We start from the raw sequence: 17,979 nt of genomic DNA, 5'->3' as shown, positions 1-17,979 counted from the left end.
TTAAATGAGTAGGAAATAAGACAAAAAGAGTAGTAAATCATATATTGGAAATCTTGAGGGCATAATGATTTCAGTAATTAATTGTTTTAATACAGTGCTCATAACAGTTTCAGGGTTACCCCCCTTTTTATTCATTTGAATTCTGAAGTGTTCTAAACTGATTTGACCAGCAAAGTCAAAGCCAAAATAGAAATCAAAATTTATCAGTGTTTTTACCTTAATTGACATTGTGTGTGTGTTTCGAAAGTGCTATTTCTAGGGTAACCTATGCCCGATTTTAATCAGATCAATAGACAGTACGAAGTTTTGTAGTAAACATTACACTATAATATCCATATTAGTACAGAAAGTGAAATTATCAGTTCAGTAGATTTTCTGGTTCTAAAATTTACCATATTATGCAGTGTTATTACGTGTTGTTTTGTATGAACGTACATCAACTTGTACAGGGAAGAAACTCAGTTAATGCCTAATTAGGCTGGCGACCGTATTATTACCAAATTGGTACCATATTCTGTGTTGTTTCTTGTCCATCCTGACGTGTAGTTGCATTTCGGACTTGCTTGACGTATCATTGTTATTACAGAGTGGGTGTAAGCCTGATTTGCCTCCATTCAGGTACACACGGTCAATTTCTATACAAAAATCCTTTCTCATAAGGTGAAGCCCGTCAACTTACCATAGTACAGGCTTTAATGAGTATCGTGTGCACACGAGCAGCGTTACAAACTTCAGTGGCAGAAGCTGCAAGAGCGGCGTTCTGCTTTACTGTTAGAATTGCAAGAGTGTACATATCTAGAAGAGTCAACGAGTACGTTATATCGTCCACAGATTGTGGCGCCACACCAAAGTCTGCAACGCGTATCGGTACCAGAGACATCAGCGATATCTCGCTGCAATCTTTAACGATGAATGGGAGAAGCTGCAGAAGACACGCCCTCTCTCTCAGCATAGCAGCGCCCCCTCACAGAGGTCAATATAGAGTCGAGCTTGGAAGCGCTCTGATCCATTTCGGAGCTTCAGATAAAGCAGTCAGTATGGCTGAGCAGGACTCAAATGGAAAATGTTTAATATTGTACTTGAAGAGAAGAGGTTGTTAATTAGCACATCAAGTAATGCTTTAATAGTCAATGACAGTTGCAAATTATCAAGCACTCCTGTGGAAAAGGATTGTATTAAGTATATATTTTTATCATTCATGGAATAATTCACACGTTTAGTTAGGATATGCCATCTCCCAGAACAGTCAAAGAAAGTCATAGCCGAACTACTGTAGTTTTGTCGGGTCATGACACAATGTATTGCTTCCTCCCCCGCATATCTTGTAGAAAGACTATGAAGATGAAATTAGGAAGACTCGAGTCCAGATGGAGGCTTACCGGAATCTTTCTTCTCGCGAACCATACGCAACTCGAATAGGAAAACCGGGAAGAGATATTGGTACACAAAGTACCAATCGCCACAATCAAAATATATCAGACTTAGTGTAGATGCAGAAGCAGATGTAGATATACTCTGTTAGTCGCCTACTCAGCACGGAGGAGTGCTAGATGTATCACTAAGACCCCGAGACAGAAGACCACAGCAAAGGGGGAGGGGAGGACTAAACTTGTGCATTCATCACCACAAAATAGGCAAAGACACAACTATCACCGCACGAGATACGCTGACAAGGGATCTCCCCATCGCACCCCACTCGGATTTAGTTATAAGTGGGCACAGTGGATAGGCCTTGAAAAACTGAACACAGATCAATCGAGAAAACAAGAAGAAGTTGTGTGGAACTATGAAAAAATAAGCAAAGTATACAAACTGAGTAGTTGATGCGCAAGATAGGCAACATCAAGGACACTATGAGCGCAGGAGCGCCGTGGTCCCGTGGTTAGCGTGAGCAGCTGCGGAACGATAGGTTCAAGTCTTCCCTCGAGTGAAATGTTTAATCTTTTATTTTCAGTTTATGTGACAAACTCTATATGTTTTCATCACTTTTTGGCAGTGGTTATCACATCCACAAGAAAACCTCAATCGAGCAAGGTAGAAGAATCTTTTTACCCATTGACCAAGTGTACAAGTTAGGTGGGTCAACAACATATTCCTGTCATGTGACGCACATGCCGTCACCAGTGTCGTATAGAATATATCAGACGTGTTTTCCTGTGGAGGAATCGGTTGACCTATGACTTTGCGATCAAATGTTTTCGGTTCCCATTGGAGAGGCACATCCTTTCGTCTACTAATCGCACGGTTTTGCGGTGCGGTCGCAAAACACAGACACTAAACTTACTACCGTGAACAGAGACGTCAATGAACGAACGGACAGATCATAACTTTGCGAAAATAAAAAGAGTAAACTTTCCACTCGAGGGAAGACTTGAACCAAGGACCTCTCGTTCGGCAGCTGCTCACGCTAACCACGGAACCACGGCGCTCTTGAGCTCTCACTATCCTTGATGTTGCCTATTTTGCGCGTGGACTACACAGTTTGTATATTTTGCTTATTATTTCATAGTTCCACACAACTTCTTCCTGCTTTCCCGATTGATCTGTGTTCAGTTTTCCAAGGCCTGTCCACTGTGCCAGCTTATAACTAAATCTGACGGGGGTGCGATGGGGAGGTTCACTTGTGAGTATTTTTTGGGACTGCAATGTTGCAGTGCAAAAATTATTAAACTCGTAAAAAGCAAACCGATGTCTCCTAACAAGGTTACAGGAGGCTCTCAAGAAGAAGCGTCCCGGGGAGCTGTGCAAATGGGTGGTTTTGCCCCACAACAACGCCGCGCCTCATTCTTTACAGTACAAACTCACCCATGCTGCCTGCTTGGGCTATCAAATTTTGACTGAGACACCGATATCTTCCTGACATGTCACCATGTGACTTCCTTGACTATCATCGTATGAATAAACCATCATCCAAATCACAAGAGATTTTCGAGGTGTACTGATTCCTGAAAAGCCAACACGCAGACTTCTACAAATAAGATCTCCGCCAAGCCCTCCACCGTTTTGGCAAATGTGTCACACTGAGGGGTGCATACGTAGAGAAGGACTAACACCAAGTTGCAGGATCCCAGGCCTACTTGTTCTAGGTGATAATTAAAGCCTCATTACTACCCCTGGTAGTGACGGACTTACCTCGACGACGAAGCTGGCGTTGGAGTCGGTGTGCACGGAGGCGTTGGTGACGGCCGACTGGGAGGAGTCGGTGCTGACCCACGAGGTGGTCGAGCCGGTGCTGCGGATGCTCGCCGACGTGCCCCGCTTGTCCAGGTCGCTGGCGCTCCGGTGTTTCAGCTTCAGGCCCTGCAACACGGCCACGCGTCACAGTTGCTGCTGCTCTCCACCGGGTCCCACAAGCAGACATGCTCATCACTTTCAGGTCTTTCTTTACAAAAGAAAATTCAGGAGTACTGCCCCAATTTAAACGTCGCGCCACTACAGGGGTGACTGATATACACTCCTGGAAATGGAAAAAAGAACACATTGACACCGGTGTGTCAGACCCACCATACTTGCTCCGGACACTGCGAGAGGGCTGTACAAGCAATGATCACACGCACGGCACAGCGGACACACCAGGAACCGCGGTGTTGGCCGTCGAATGGCGCTAGCTGCGCAGCATTTGTGCACCGCCGCCGTCAGTGTCAGCCAGTTTGCCGTCGCATACGGAGCTCCATCGCAGTCTTTAACACTGGTAGCATGCCGCGACAGCGTGGACGTGAACCGTATGTGCAGTTGACGGACTTTGAGCGAGGGCGTATAGTGGGCATGCGGGAGGCCGGGTGGACGTACCGCTGAATTGCTCAACACGTGGGGCGTGAGGTCTCCACAGTACATCGATGTTGTCGCCAGTGGTCGGCGGAAGGTGCACGTGCCCGTCGACCTGGGACCGGACCGCAGCGACGCACGGATGCACGCCAAGACCGTAGGATCCTACGCAGTGCCGTAGGGGACCGCACCGCCACTTCCCAGCAAATTAGGGACACTGTTGCTCCTGGGGTATCGGCGAGGACCATTCGCAACCGTCTCCATGAAGCTGGGCTAGGGTCCCGCACGCCGTTAGGCCGTCTTCCGCTCACGCCCCAACATCGTGCAGCCCGCCTCCAGTGGTGTCGCGACAGGCGTGAATGGAGGGACGAATGGAGACGTGTCGTCTTCAGCGATGAGAGTCGCTTCTGCCTTGGTGCCAATGATGGCCGTATGCGTGTTTGGCGCTGTGCAGGTGAGCGCCACAATCAGGACTGCATACGACCGAGGCACACAGGGCCAACACCCGGCATCATGGTGTGGGGAGCGATCTCCTACACTGGCCGTACACCACTGGTGATCGTCGAGGGGACACTGAATAGTGCACGGTACATCCAAACCGTCATCGAACCCATCGTTCTACCATTCCTAGACCGGCAAGGGAACTTGCTGTTCCAACAGGACAATGCACGTCCGCATGTATCCCGTGCCACCCAACGTGCTCTAGAAGGTGTAAGTCAACTACCCTGGCCAGCAAGATCTCCGGATATGTCCCCCAATTGAGCATGTTTGGGACTGGATGAAGCGTCGTCTCACGCGGTCTGCACGTCCAGCACGAACGCTGGTCCAACTGAGGCGCCAGGTGGAAATGGCATGGCAAGCCGTTCCACAGGACTACATCCAGCATCTCTACGATCGTCTCCATGGGAGAATAGCAGCCTGCATTGCTGCGAAAGGTGGATATACACTGTACTAGTGCCGACATTGTGCATGCTCTGTTGCCTGTGTCTATGTGCCTGTGGTTCTGTCAGTGTGATCATGTGATGTATCTGACCCCAGGAATGTGTCAATAAAGTTTCCCCTTCCTGGGACAATGAATTCACGGTGTTCTTATTTCAATTTCCAGGAGTGTAGATATTAGTCCCAGTGGCGTTGAAAAACAGCTTAAATAACTAAAATCTGATAAAGCTCCAAAGCTCATTGGAATCTCTACCAGTTTCTATATTAAATTTGTGGCTGAGTTACCCTCTCTTTTAACCATAATCTGTCCCTCGAACAAAAAAACTCTAACTTTCCAGAATGAGATTTTCACTCTGCAGCGGAGTGTGCGCTGATATGAAACTTCCTGGCAGGTTAAAACTGTGTGCCGGACCGAGACTTGAACTCGGCGCACACTCCGCTGCAGAGTGAAAATTTCATTCTAGAAACAATCCCCAGGCTGTCGCTAAGCCATGTCTTCGCAGTATCCTTTCTTTCAGGAGTGCTAGTTCTGCAAGGTTCGCAGAAGAGCTTCTGTGAAGTTTGGAAGGTAGCACACGGGGTACTGGGGGGATTAAAGTTGTGGGGACGGGGCGTGAGTCGTGCTTGGGTGGCTCAGTTGATAGAGCACTTGCCCGCGAAAGGCAAAGGTCCCGAGTTCGAGTCTCAGTCCGGCACACAGTTTTAATCTGCCAGGAAGTTTCATATCAGCGCACACTCCGCTGCAGAGTGAAAATCTCATTCTGGAAACATCCCCCAGGCTGTGGCTAAGCCAAGTCTCCGCAATATCCTTTCTTTCAGGAGTGCTAGTTCTGCAAGGTTCGCAGGAGAGCTTCTGTAAAGTTTCGAAAGTAGGAGAAGAGGTACTGGCAGAAGTAAAGCTGTGAGGAAGGGGCGTGAGTCGTGTTTGGGTAGCTCAGTTGGTAGAGCACTTTCCCGCGGAAGGCAAAGGTCACGAGTTCGAGTCTCGGTCCGGCACACAGTTTTAATCTGCCAGGAAGTTTCAAACTGTAAGTTGGTTGAAAGAAAGCACAGATCACGTATCACGTCCGAACACAAGAAACGTTGCAGAAGTGATCCGCAAAACTACCGTCCGATATCCTCGACATTCGTTTCTGTAGAATCTTACAATCTCAATCTAAAACGTAATGAGGTTTCCGAATAGAATGACCTCCTCTATACCAACCAGTGTGGACTCCGAAAACGTCGCTTATGCATACCCCGACTCGCGCTTTTTTCATATGGCACACTGATAGTCACGAATTAGGTCAGCAAGATACATACAGTATTTCTTGACTTCCGGAAATCATTTGACGCAGTAACACACCAAGGTTTGTTAAGGTAAATCTGCTCATAAAAAGGATCGAAAGAAATTTGACTGGTTTGAAGATTTTTTGGCAGGGAGGTTCCAGGACGCTATCTTGGATGGAGAGTCAGGGACAGATAAATAACTTAAGGTGTGTCCCTCCAAAGTGTGTTAAATCCCTTGCTGTTCACGTTATATGTTAACGACCTGCCAGACTTTTAGGAAATTATGCAGTTATCTTTAATAAAGTACTGTCAGAAAAAAAATTGCACAAAGTTTCAGGCAGATCTTGTCAGAATTTCGAACTGGTGGGCAAAGGCTGCCAGCTTCCTTTAAATATTCAGAATGTGTAATTCTACAACACTACGAACGGCAGCAACATTACGGTGAAAATGTAAACAAAATTATACAAAGTAAAAGTTTTTAGCGTGTACAGGAGATGCTGAAGATTTCATTGTTCGATTAGGTGGGCGATTGTTGGCGTAAAGGATTGTGGAGGCTTCTACTTCTAATACAGTTCATTTTCTCTGGGAAATTGTGTGCTACTTCGCTTATGAGCCACGCTGATTAACAGTTATTGCCACAGCATGGATGAACTAGTTCTTAGTCTGGAGGAAGGTACAGGTGCATTACCTGAGAAAAATGAGGGATGATTCTGCATGTCCCATCCTCGGTAAACTATACCTTGTAACCTTTTCATCCATTTCGTCAGTTTTGCATGATTGTCGGGTCTTTGCGGAGGAGTTTGGTTTATTAGCGTACTTTCCGGTTACTACCATTCCTTTGTCGTCTTCCAAACTTAATGACGTCATTCGGTACGTTTTTTTATGCGAGAATAGATGGATCAAGCAAACCTCTACCTATACGTGTTGACCTTCTATTGTATACGTTCAATATCCTCTAATAATCCTATTTGGTGTGAGTCCCACCGCTTCAGCAGTATCCTAGAATGGCTCGCACAAGCGTCTTGTAAGGAATTCTCCTTGTAGACTCACGGTATTTTTCCAGTCTCCTACCAATGAATCGAAGTTTGCTATCTGATTTATTATGTATAGGGTCATTCAATTTCCTACAAACTGTTACACACAGCTATCTGCATGAGTTAACTGACTCCAAAAGTGGGTCACTGATAATGCAGTCATAGGATGCTACGTTTATCCTTTTTGTAAGATGAACCATTTCACACTTCTAAATAGTTAAAGCTTGTTACACAATTTGAAAAATTATGAAGATCTGACAATATTTGTACAACTTCTTTCAGACAGCACTTCCTTACAGGTAACTATAAAATCTGCAAAAGTCTGGCCCTATTGTTAATATTGTCTGCCAGGACATTAATATACTATATGAAAAGGAAGAATCGCAACACACTTCCCTGGATCACTTCTAAATTTACTTGTATAGCTGATTGTCTATTTATACAAGACGTAAACGATAACTGTTTACAGCGTACCACAGTGGCGTAGAGCAAGTCGAGATACGCGATTTCATACAAAACGCTTGCGGTCCATAAAGTCGAGAAAGTACCACACATTGACCCAGAAAAAACCCCTAGCTACAGCGCACGCGCGGGATTGAATATTCTCTCGCTCTCTGCGCGAAAAACCCTAGAGAAAAAACGAAATGGACACTTTCTTGTAAGAAATTTAATGTAATTTCATTTTGTACTGGAATACATTTAATTCACAAACGCAACCTACGTCGGTGGCATAACAATAGTCCATAAGATGAAGACCAAAGAAGGCCCAATACGGGAAATAATTTATGCAGTTGCTATTTAATGTACAGTGGCAGGAGGTAATTCCACGAACAATACCGGTAAGCGTGGAAGGGTAGGGTGGTGTTTGAAGGCCACTTTAACATTTTTGCTTGAATAACTGGGCAACAGTGGCTGTGGCGAAAGCGTAGTACAGCACAAATTAAACTAGATAATTAAATTTCTATTTTTGCTTGAATAACTGGGGAACAGTGGCCTCTGGCGAAAGCTTAGTATAGTACAAATTAAACTAGATAATTAAATTTCTACAGAAAAGTCCATGTTTTCGTTAAGATCAAGGCTTTGCACGCAGAGAGCAAGAGGATATTTAAAATCTCGCGCACTGCGCATGCGCTGTAGCGTAGGTGAGCGCTGTGCAAAGACGCAGTGCACGGGGAAACGCCAGAACGTTGGACATGCCTGCGAGCACGAATGCATAAAATCTTACGAAACATCCTGCACTGCTGCCCATACAAAATCACCCATGTTCAGCAGTTGCTTCCTGCTGAACTGCCAGCAAACAAACATTCGCTCTGGAATTCCTAGCCGGCCGGAGTGGCCGAGCGGTTCTAGGCGCTACAGTCTGGAACCGCGCGACCGCTACGGCCGCAGGTTAGAATCCTGCCTCGGGCATTTATGTGTGTGATGTCCTTAGGTTGGTTAGGTTTAAGTAGTTCTAAGTTCTAGGGGACTGATGACCTCAGAAGTTAAGTCCCATAGTGCTCAGAGCCATTTGAACGATTTTTTTGGAATTCCTTGTTCGCATAGAAGTGGATAATGAACGGCCATGGAACAATATGTAGACAGAAGCAGCTCATTCCCATCTCCAAAAACACGTCACTATGTTGAATAGCAGAATATGGGCAACGGGAAGTCCGCACGCACATCAATCGGCACCACTTCATTCTCCAAAGGTGGCTATGTGGTGTGGGTGGACGGTGTTGTTTATCGTAGGGCCGTACTTTTTCGAGGAGATAAATGCTGCGGGTCCTATTATCTGTACCATCACTGGTACACGCCATGAGAGCCTTTTGCACACCAGTGTCATTCCAACAGCGTGGATGTGTGGGTAGGACCATTTCTATGCAAGATGGCGCTCCTCCACATATTGCACAGCCAGTGAAACAGTTGCTACAGGGGCGTTTCGAAAAAGCTAGAATTATCAGCCTTCACTTTCTTCAGCCAGGCCGTCCAGATTACCTGATCCTAATCTGTGTCACTTCTGGCTGTGGGAGTTACCTGAAATGTGTGTTCAGTGTTCCAGTTACGAAAGTAACTGAATTGGAAACATGCAATGCAAAACGCATTTTGAACGTGACCTCCGAGACAGTCTCAATTGTTGTGGAACATGCTGACTCTCGATTTCAACTTGTGCCAGGAAACGGTAAATAGCACATTGAACAAATCTTCCACCAGTCTCACAACATCAATGTCATTTTGATTTTCATGCGGGTTTTGGTCCCAAGACAATAAAAAACCGATTTTTCCCATCCAATGTGGTACGACCTTGCCGTGGTGGATGGGCTTACCCAACTAATAGTGCCACAATTACTGACTGCCGAACTTTTACAAAAATGAAACTTCCTGGCAGATTTTTACAAAAATGGTTCAAATGGCTCCGATCACTATGGGACTTAACTTCTGAGGCCATCAGTCCCCTAGAACTTAGAACTACTTAAACCTACCTAACCTAAAGACATCACACACATCCATGCCCGAGGCAGGATTCGAACCTGCGACCTTAGCGGTCGCGCGGTTCCAAACTGTAGCACCTAGAACCGCTCTGCCACTACGGCCGGCGAACTTTTACAGCCATGCACATTGAACAGAATGGATGGTTAATGTGCAACTCAAATCATAGCGGTCGATTGCGATTCATCTCTCATTTGTAGCCGAAACCATTTACGTGATGAATCTTACAGCGCCATCCATGGGTAACTTTTTTCCATGACGTTTCCCTCTGCGTCTATAACATGCTGCTCAAATTTGATGCCATTCTGAGCAGCGGCCCTCTTTTTACAGCCTGTTGTTACTGGAACTTTAATTATGGATGCCCTGTATTTAATCTACAAGTACCGGATTTATATCACTTCTCTCCGAAGCACACAAAGTCTTCATGGCTTTTAAGTCTGACTTTATAATGTGACTCTTTTGGAAATGCAAAACCAGCATCTGCGCGTTGTTAACATGCACTACGATTAACACTGAACTTGCGTTTTGGCAAACGCCACGCTGCTGGCCGAGAAACACCATTTCCCACGTCATGTGGAGAGCATCCAGGCGGAGCAAATGGAAAGCTTAACCGCGTGTCGCGCAGGCGGAAAAGTTGTGGAACCCATTTTCCGGACTGTCGGTCAAAGAAACACCCGCTCGTCCTTGAAGTGACGTGCAGAGGGAGGTCACACACCAGTATGTCCTTTGAAGCACGACTCGCGCGATTTGCGAGCCGCAGTCATGTATGCAAATAAAATTAGATAAAACTAAAATTTTCATACGAATGAGGCGATAGCCGGCGACAGAAAGGCGTAATGAATATTTATGTAGCAGTAAGTAACACGTTCCTTTTTTTGTTTATAGAGCACCGGAGTTCACAGTTCCAAATAAAACAGACTGGAAAAGCCGTCTACCAACCAGACGAACTATTACTGGCGCGCCCCGTTTTGATGTTTTCCTTCTACTTATTACTGAACTGTTCGTATAGAAATATGTTGTAAAATGCTGCTGCCGGAACAGAACGCTGAGGCAGATCAGAACATCAAAATAACCTTTTCAAATCTCAGACATCTACGCTGCATGTATTCAGACTTACGCGATGAATAAAAATTTGTGACAAGGCCAGGATTCGAACCCGCGTGTCCTGCTCACTTGACAGGTACGCTAACTGCTACGCTACCCTGACACAGTGGCTTTGCACAACTGCACAGGCTACCCTAGTACGCCTCCCTCCTCCATCCAAATTCCCATTCATGCCTCAGCCCACTTCAACATGAACAGCATTGCAGATGATCTTCAGCTCTATTGAAACAGCACATCAGCAGCGAACGAAAAGGGGGATTCTGGAAGAAGCCGAGGCATAGGTGCTTTAATCAAATGAAACCATGGTTCCAGAGACTTTTTGAAGTCTTAAGCATTTATGATGTACGTATGCTGACTTATGACATGAATGAAAATTTGTACCAAGGCCGGGATTCGACCACTGATCGAGTTTAGGTGGATAGCATGTGGGCTGAAGCGCTAATGATAATTTGGATGGAAGGGGGAGCGTGCTAGAGTAGTCTGTGCTGTTGTCGGAAGCCACTGTGCCATCGTGGCATAGTAGTTAGCGCATCTGCCTAGTGAGCTGGAGACCCCGGCTTCGAATCCTGGCCTTGGCACAAATTTTCATTCATCGCTTCAGTCCGCATAATTCAAAATAACGATCTTCGTTAGGCTTGTTGCGCTGTCCTGTAAGCGTGTCTACAGAATTAATGATGACGTTTTGAAGAAATTTACGCTGATGAATCAAAACATTACGACCGCGGCTCATCGCGAAACTGAATACCACCTAGTGGTGTTGCGGACACATGGCACACCAACGGAACTACATAATCGAGGCAGAGACGAATGGGGAATTGTTGTGCCGACAGGTCCTGGCCGCAGATGGGCAATCTACTGACGCACAAGCGACTCTGACAAAGGATAGACTGTGATGGCCCCGTGCCTGAGTGGATGCATCTCGGAAACGGCACAGCTGGTCGGCTGTTGGTGTCCTGATGTCGTACCCATCTATGGAGAGCTGTTGAGGGCCGGTGAAACCACGAGTAAGCGAGTAACTGTAGGACCTTCACGCCTTGTCAGGAGGTGTAGGTCGTTCACGCCTTGTTACGCAACGTGGAAGCCGGAGGCTTGCCCAAACTACGAAGCAGAACAGACGGCGATCTGTAACAGATCTGTCAACAAAGTATGATGTTCGTAAAGGCACAGGTGTTTCGGAACACACCGCTCAGAGCATGTTGTCGAACATGGGGCTCCGCAGGAGACAACCCCTACTTGTTCCCAAGTTGGTCCAACGACACTTTCAATTACGACTGGAGTGCGCTGGCGACGGGATCATCGAGATTGGACCATGGATCGAGGGAACGTGTCACCCGGTCGGATGAACCACGGCTCTTGTCACGCCAGGCTGACGGTCCTGATTCCATATCTTCCTTTAATCCGATCTTATGGGCATCCCAAGTACTCGAACAGTGCTCAAGAATGGGTAGAACCAAGTGTTATACAAGCAGTCTGCTTTATACAAGAGCTACACTTTTGGCTCACCACTTTATTTACTTCCTGTAGCCTACCTTGTCTCAATAGGTAGATGGTATCGTTAATATGCGTTCACTTCATCTGTCATTTGAAAACTATGAAAATATACTTCATCCGCAATAATCCCGAAGCTATTTGGAAAATAGGGCTACAAGCTTTACTGTAACAACTATTGTTATAAATTTCCTTTTTGTCTTAATGGTTGTATTATTCTTCTCCTTCTCCCGTTTTTGCCAATCAGGCACTACTTGCCGACTTGCTTTCTTTTATTTGATGTCGTCTCATCACCAATCTCTTTTCTTCTTTGTTCGGATCATTTCACGACTGTTCGATCATTGCTTCTGTCTCGAAATCCTTTTATAACTAACACGTTTTTCTTATGAAAGGACCTCTTTCTGCTGCTCCTTCTGCTTTTATGTTGTGTATTTCCAAATCTTTATTAATTCATTTCTTTCTCTGGAGATACTCGAAGATCTGCTTTTTCAGCCTGTTGTCACTCAACCTGTGTAAATGTCTAAACAGTATCAGGCTTTATGTCCTTGTTTTTCTGTTTTTTCCCATATTTCAACTATTTCATCAATGCTTCTTAGCCACCAGATTCCTTGCGTCTTATTGGAACCACAATTTTCTTCGTAATTCTTCGCTCTACACTGTTGCACACAACATAAGAATGGAAGTAACTCTCGCATGATGTGTCACTGCCAAGTAACTTAGCTCGATAAAACTTACACGACACATACGAGGGTGAGTCAAATGATAACCTTAAATATTTTTTTAAAATATTATTTATTGTGCAGAGGTGGTACAAAGCTGTATCACTTTTCAACATAATCTCCCCCACGCTCAATGCAAGTCCTCCAGTGGTTACAAAGTGAATAAATTCCTTTAGAAAAAAATTCTTTTGGTAGTCCGCGCAACCGCTCATGCACCGCATGGTGTACCTTTTCATCGGAACGGAACTTCTTTCCTCTCATTGCGAATTTGAGTGGTCCAAACATATGGAAATCACTTGGGGCGAGGTCTGGTGAGTATGGTGGATGAGGAAGACACTCAAAATGCAGGTCTGTGATTGTTGTAAGTGTTGTACGGGCAGTGTGGGGCCTTGCATTGTCATGTTGAAAAAGGACACCTGGTGACAGCAATCCACGTCGCTTTGATATGATTGCAGGACGCAGATGAATTTTTAGGAGATCTGTGTATGATGCACTGGTGATAGTGGTCCCTTTAGGCGCATAATGCTCCAAAATGACACCTTTTTCGTCCCAAAAGAGAGTCTGCATAACCTTCCCTGTTGATGGTTCTGTTCGAAACTTCTTTGGTTTTGGTGACGAGGAATGGCGCCATTCGTTGCTCTCTCTCTTCGTTTCCGGTTGGTGGAAGTGAACCCAGGTTTCGTCCCCAGTAACGATTCTTGCAAGGAAGCCATCGCCTTCTCGTTCAAAGCGCCGAAGAAGTTCTTCACAAGCATCAACACGTCGTTCTCTCATTTCAGGAGTCAGCTACCGTGGCACCCATCTTGCAGAAACGTTGTGAAATTGGAGCACATCATGCACAATGTGGTGTGCTGACCCATGACTAATCTGTAAACATGCTGCAGTGTCATTCAGTGTCACTCGGCGGTTTTTCTTAACTATGGCTTCAACTGCTGCAATGTTCTGTGGAGTCACAACTCGTTGGGCTTGACCTGGACGAGGAGCATCTTCCACTGAAGTCACACCATTCGTCGATGAATTTCGATAGGTTTCACACCTTCACTACGCAAAAACCGAATAACAGAACGCTGTTCTTCACTGGTGCAAGCCGCAAGTGGGGCGGCCATCTTTATACTGATTCTGCGACGGTATGTGTGCATCGGCACAATGCTGCCACCTACAGGCCATTCTGTACGCTGTTTGTAGCACGCTTACCAACTTACAGGATAACGGCGCGAAATTTCGATTTGTTATTATAAATTTAAGGTTTTGATTTGACTCACCCTAGTAGTATAGTACAGAAGGCAACTGAAGGACGAACCCAAATCACTCTTTCTTCGAACACAGTAAGTACACTGAAGTTGCCATGATTTATGAAGGTCCCATGGACATTATAAAAGGCGGGACAAGCTACTTAATAGGGTGGGTTATCACCACTGACGGCAGTGCATGCTCTGCAAGGTCCTCCCGTGCTGGCCTCAAGGATGGGAGGAGTTCTTATGGTAGGGCTTTCTATTCCTCCACCAGTGTGTTTAACAACTGCTGGATAAATGTTGCAGCATGTGGACGTCTCCCCAATGCAACCCACGCGTACTCGATGGGATACAAGTCGGGTGAATGGGCAGACCAGTCCATTCCCCGAGTATCCTCTCGTTTCGAGGGGTCCTCCACCTCCGCATTTCCGTGTGGTCGCGCGTTGTCACCCGTAAATATTAAGTCAGGGCCGAGCGCACCCCTCTCACAATAACGTGATGAGTGTACCATGTTCAAAGATCTGGAGGTTGGCAGGCCGATTCAACATTATAGCACTCCATACCATAACGCCTATACCACAAAAATGATCAGAGGTGGGAAAGCACACAGAAATATCGTGGAACATGAATGGTTTTTTGGTTTAGATGTCACGGTGTAGAGAGGCATAATGTTGCATGGGCGTACTGCCACAGTATGGTGACACTGTACTCCTTCCGTATGCGCGTCTTTTTACTAGTGAATTAGGTCATGATTTCATTTTTATCGATTACAACGCGCGACCGCATCGCATAGCGCGTGTGGAGAATCTCTTGGATACTCGTCAAAGGGACGGGCCTGCCCGTTCTCCCGTCTTAAATGCCATGAAGCACGTGCAGGATGCGGTGGGGGAGACGTATCGCAGCACGCCCACATGCAAGGGCGACCGTCCAGCAGCTGTCAGCAGGACTGGAGGAGGGATGGAAGGCCTCACCCCAAGAACTGTTCAAAAATGGCTCTGAGCACTATGCGACTTAACTTCTGAGGTCATCAGTCGCCTAGAACTTAGAACTAATTAAAACTAACTAACCTAAGGACATCACACACATCCATGCCCGAGGCAGGATTCGAACCTGCGACCGTAGCGGTCGCTTGGTTCCAGACTGTAGCGCCTAGAACCGCACGGCCACTCCGGCCAGCCCGCAAGAACTCCTCACCGACCTCGTGGCCAGCATATGAAGACGTTGCAGAGCATGCAGTGCCGTCTGCGGGTATCACACATGCTACTAAGTACCATGCCCCACATTATTAATGTCCAGCGTGCGTATTTACTGAGTTTGAATAAAGTGTCATTTCCGTTCGTTGGGTGTATCTTTCAGTTACCTTCTGTACTGTACTGTACTGCATTATCGCCATTTCCTCTATGTCTAGTTCAAATTTCATCGAGCCATGTTACCTGACAGTGACATTGTCCGAAACTTCCTTTCCTTCTTAAGTTTTGCACATCAATGTATTCCATAGTTCAGTGCAAACTAGTCACTTGCGTAGAAGCATTGTGGTTTCACTATCGTCTTGTAATACATTATTTTGCATTCCGTAATGTGTACTTGTAAATATTTTTGTCATTACATTTTATTTTAATTTGAAGCTTGTTTTAAGAAACAACATGAGCGATAAGCAAGCTCTGTAGTTCGATTTTCGATCTGGCAATGGTTCGAAAAAAGTGTCATTTTTACCTGACATCTGTTCATACTCGTGTTCCTGCTATGGAAATCAGGCACTGAAACACTGTACATTTATTTATTTATATATTTGTTTAACCTCTGATAGTCAGGACTTTCAGCACTTCTCTAACGTCTAACGAGTCAACATTTGCCTCTCTTTACAGCTAGCGTCACGCTGTGAGTGGAAGCAGTGTTACAGGTGATGATAGTATTAATAATAATAATAATAATAATAATAATAATAATAATAATAGTATAATAATTTTTATTTATGGTTGGCAACTAGTATTTGAACATATTAAGTTCTGCTGCATCAGACAAACGTCAATGAGACGTAACGTGTCTTTTGTGGTCCAATCGATAGACCTATGGTCACTTGTTCACTTGTTCTTCTTGCTTGTCACGGGGAATCGTTTGCGCGAAGTTGTATGTGTTTGTGTATAGGAATTTCGGAGCTTTCATTTTCTAGGGAATTATTTCAAACCTTAAGGTCTCAGCAAATGCAGCACGTAAGCTTTAGCATTTCACCGCGGTATACTTCATTTTTAAGTTCCTAGCAGGGTGACCTACCTATAATTCTGGCACTAGATACACAGTCTGATGAAAAGTATCCGTACACCCCTGGGTAATACAGAATTGACCACTAGAAGTCACGAGAGGCGCACTTGTTATCACCACATGCTACGGCAGTTCAATGGAATTGTTTCAGTTTAGCGAATGCCTAGAGAACAGCATCTGCCATCATGTTTAGTGCCAATAGTGGAGTAGGAGGTAGTGTTACTGTAAAGGGGGTGTGGTCCCCTTAATGCGCTCAATTAATCGCTGGATGCGGAAGGACACGGACACATTTTACAGCATTGTGCACTACGTACCGTAGAGGAACAGTTTGGAGATGATGACTGTCGTATCAGTATGAATATGTCCCGTGTCATAAAGCAGCGCATGTGGGGCAACGGTTTGTGGACTATATCATTCCTGAAATGGACTGGCCTGCCGCGTGGAACACGTTTGGGAGGGATTTGAACGTCGACTTCACTCCTCAACCCAGTGTCCAGCATCACTACCTTCTCGGGCTTAGATTCTTAAGGAAGATCGGGTTGCCCTATGTCTGAAGGTATTCAGACAGTGAGGGAACCATCAAGCAATCTAGTTGAAACCTAATGCATCCAATTTATTAACAAGAATAATATACAGAAGAATAGAAAAGAAAACTGGGAATTTATTAGTTGACAGTTTGATTAACTTAAAGGTAAGGGTACCAGAACGACAGTTTTTACATTGCCCTTGATAAGGGAAACAAGAAAAATCAATAGGGTTCGTCGAGCTAGAAAAAGTCCTCGTAAATAAAAATGGTGCAAGATGTTCGAAATTCTCGGGAAAATACGTATCAGCTATAAGGAAAGATGTTTTACATCGCTTCCATAACTATACAGGGTGAAAATTAATAAAACCGGCAAACTACAGGGACGGATTTTTGACTGGGAATTGATGAAAAAAAAAGGTGCTATGAACATGTGTCCGGAAATGCCTCGTTGCCACGGTAGATGGCGCTGACGAATGAAAGTTGCCCTGACCACATGCTGTGTGTTCTTCCTGCGTTGCACGCTGTGTGATTGGAGAAGCGTGCTGTAAGCAGCAGAATGGTACGGTATTAATGGTAGGAACAAGCCGGGATGGTATTTGTGTCCCGCCAAGCGCGTGGAAACGGTCGAGAGGCAGCACGCCTACACCCAAACAAGTACCCTCACTACACAATACACATTACACAACATTTCAAGCCCTTTTTGTGTGTCTGTGTGATCAGGGACCCTTTCAAACACATGAACGTGCAGGGAGTTGGCACATGTTCATAGGATCTTTTTTCCTCGATTTCCAGTCAGAAATCCGTCCCTGCAGTTTGTCGTTATATTAGTGATCACTCTGTATACATAATATAAGTTACACACGAACTAAGTGCTGGTATTAAAAAGGGCGTGCGGCAAGAATACAGTCTGTACAGCAAGGATACAGTCTTTCTCCCGTAGTGTTATGAGTGTACAATGAAGACACGATGAGGAAACTAACAGAAAGGTTTAGAAGTGGGTTTAAAATAAGGGGTGGAAGTATATGAATGATAATATTCACTGAAGATGTTGCTGTTCTCAGTGAAAGTGAGGAAGAACTGCAGGGCCTCTTGAGTACAATGAGCAGTCTGATGGGCTACCACAATGGACTGAGAGTAAATCGAAGAACGAAAAAGTAATGAGGACTACCAGAAAT

At 45.3% G+C, this 17,979-nt stretch overlaps 1 protein-coding gene across 1 annotated transcript in view; it reads right to left on the bottom strand.

The window, feature by feature from the left end:
• LOC126484487 (junctophilin-1) overlaps positions 1–17,979 on the bottom strand; it is an 883,087-nt gene that overhangs the window by 263,575 nt on the left and 601,533 nt on the right. Inside the window, exon 4 of the mRNA XM_050108022.1 lies at positions 3,133–3,300. Within this exon, the coding sequence (XP_049963979.1) occupies positions 3,133–3,300 (168 nt within the window). The remainder of the gene's footprint in view (positions 1–3,132; positions 3,301–17,979) is intronic.

The sequence above is a fragment of the Schistocerca serialis genome, chromosome 6 (genome assembly GCF_023864345.2).
Source record: "Schistocerca serialis cubense isolate TAMUIC-IGC-003099 chromosome 6, iqSchSeri2.2, whole genome shotgun sequence".
NCBI classification, from domain to species: Eukaryota; Metazoa; Arthropoda; class Insecta; order Orthoptera; family Acrididae; genus Schistocerca; species Schistocerca serialis.
The sequence above is the reverse complement of the archived record's forward strand: the minus strand, read 5'-3'. Positions and strand labels throughout refer to the sequence as shown.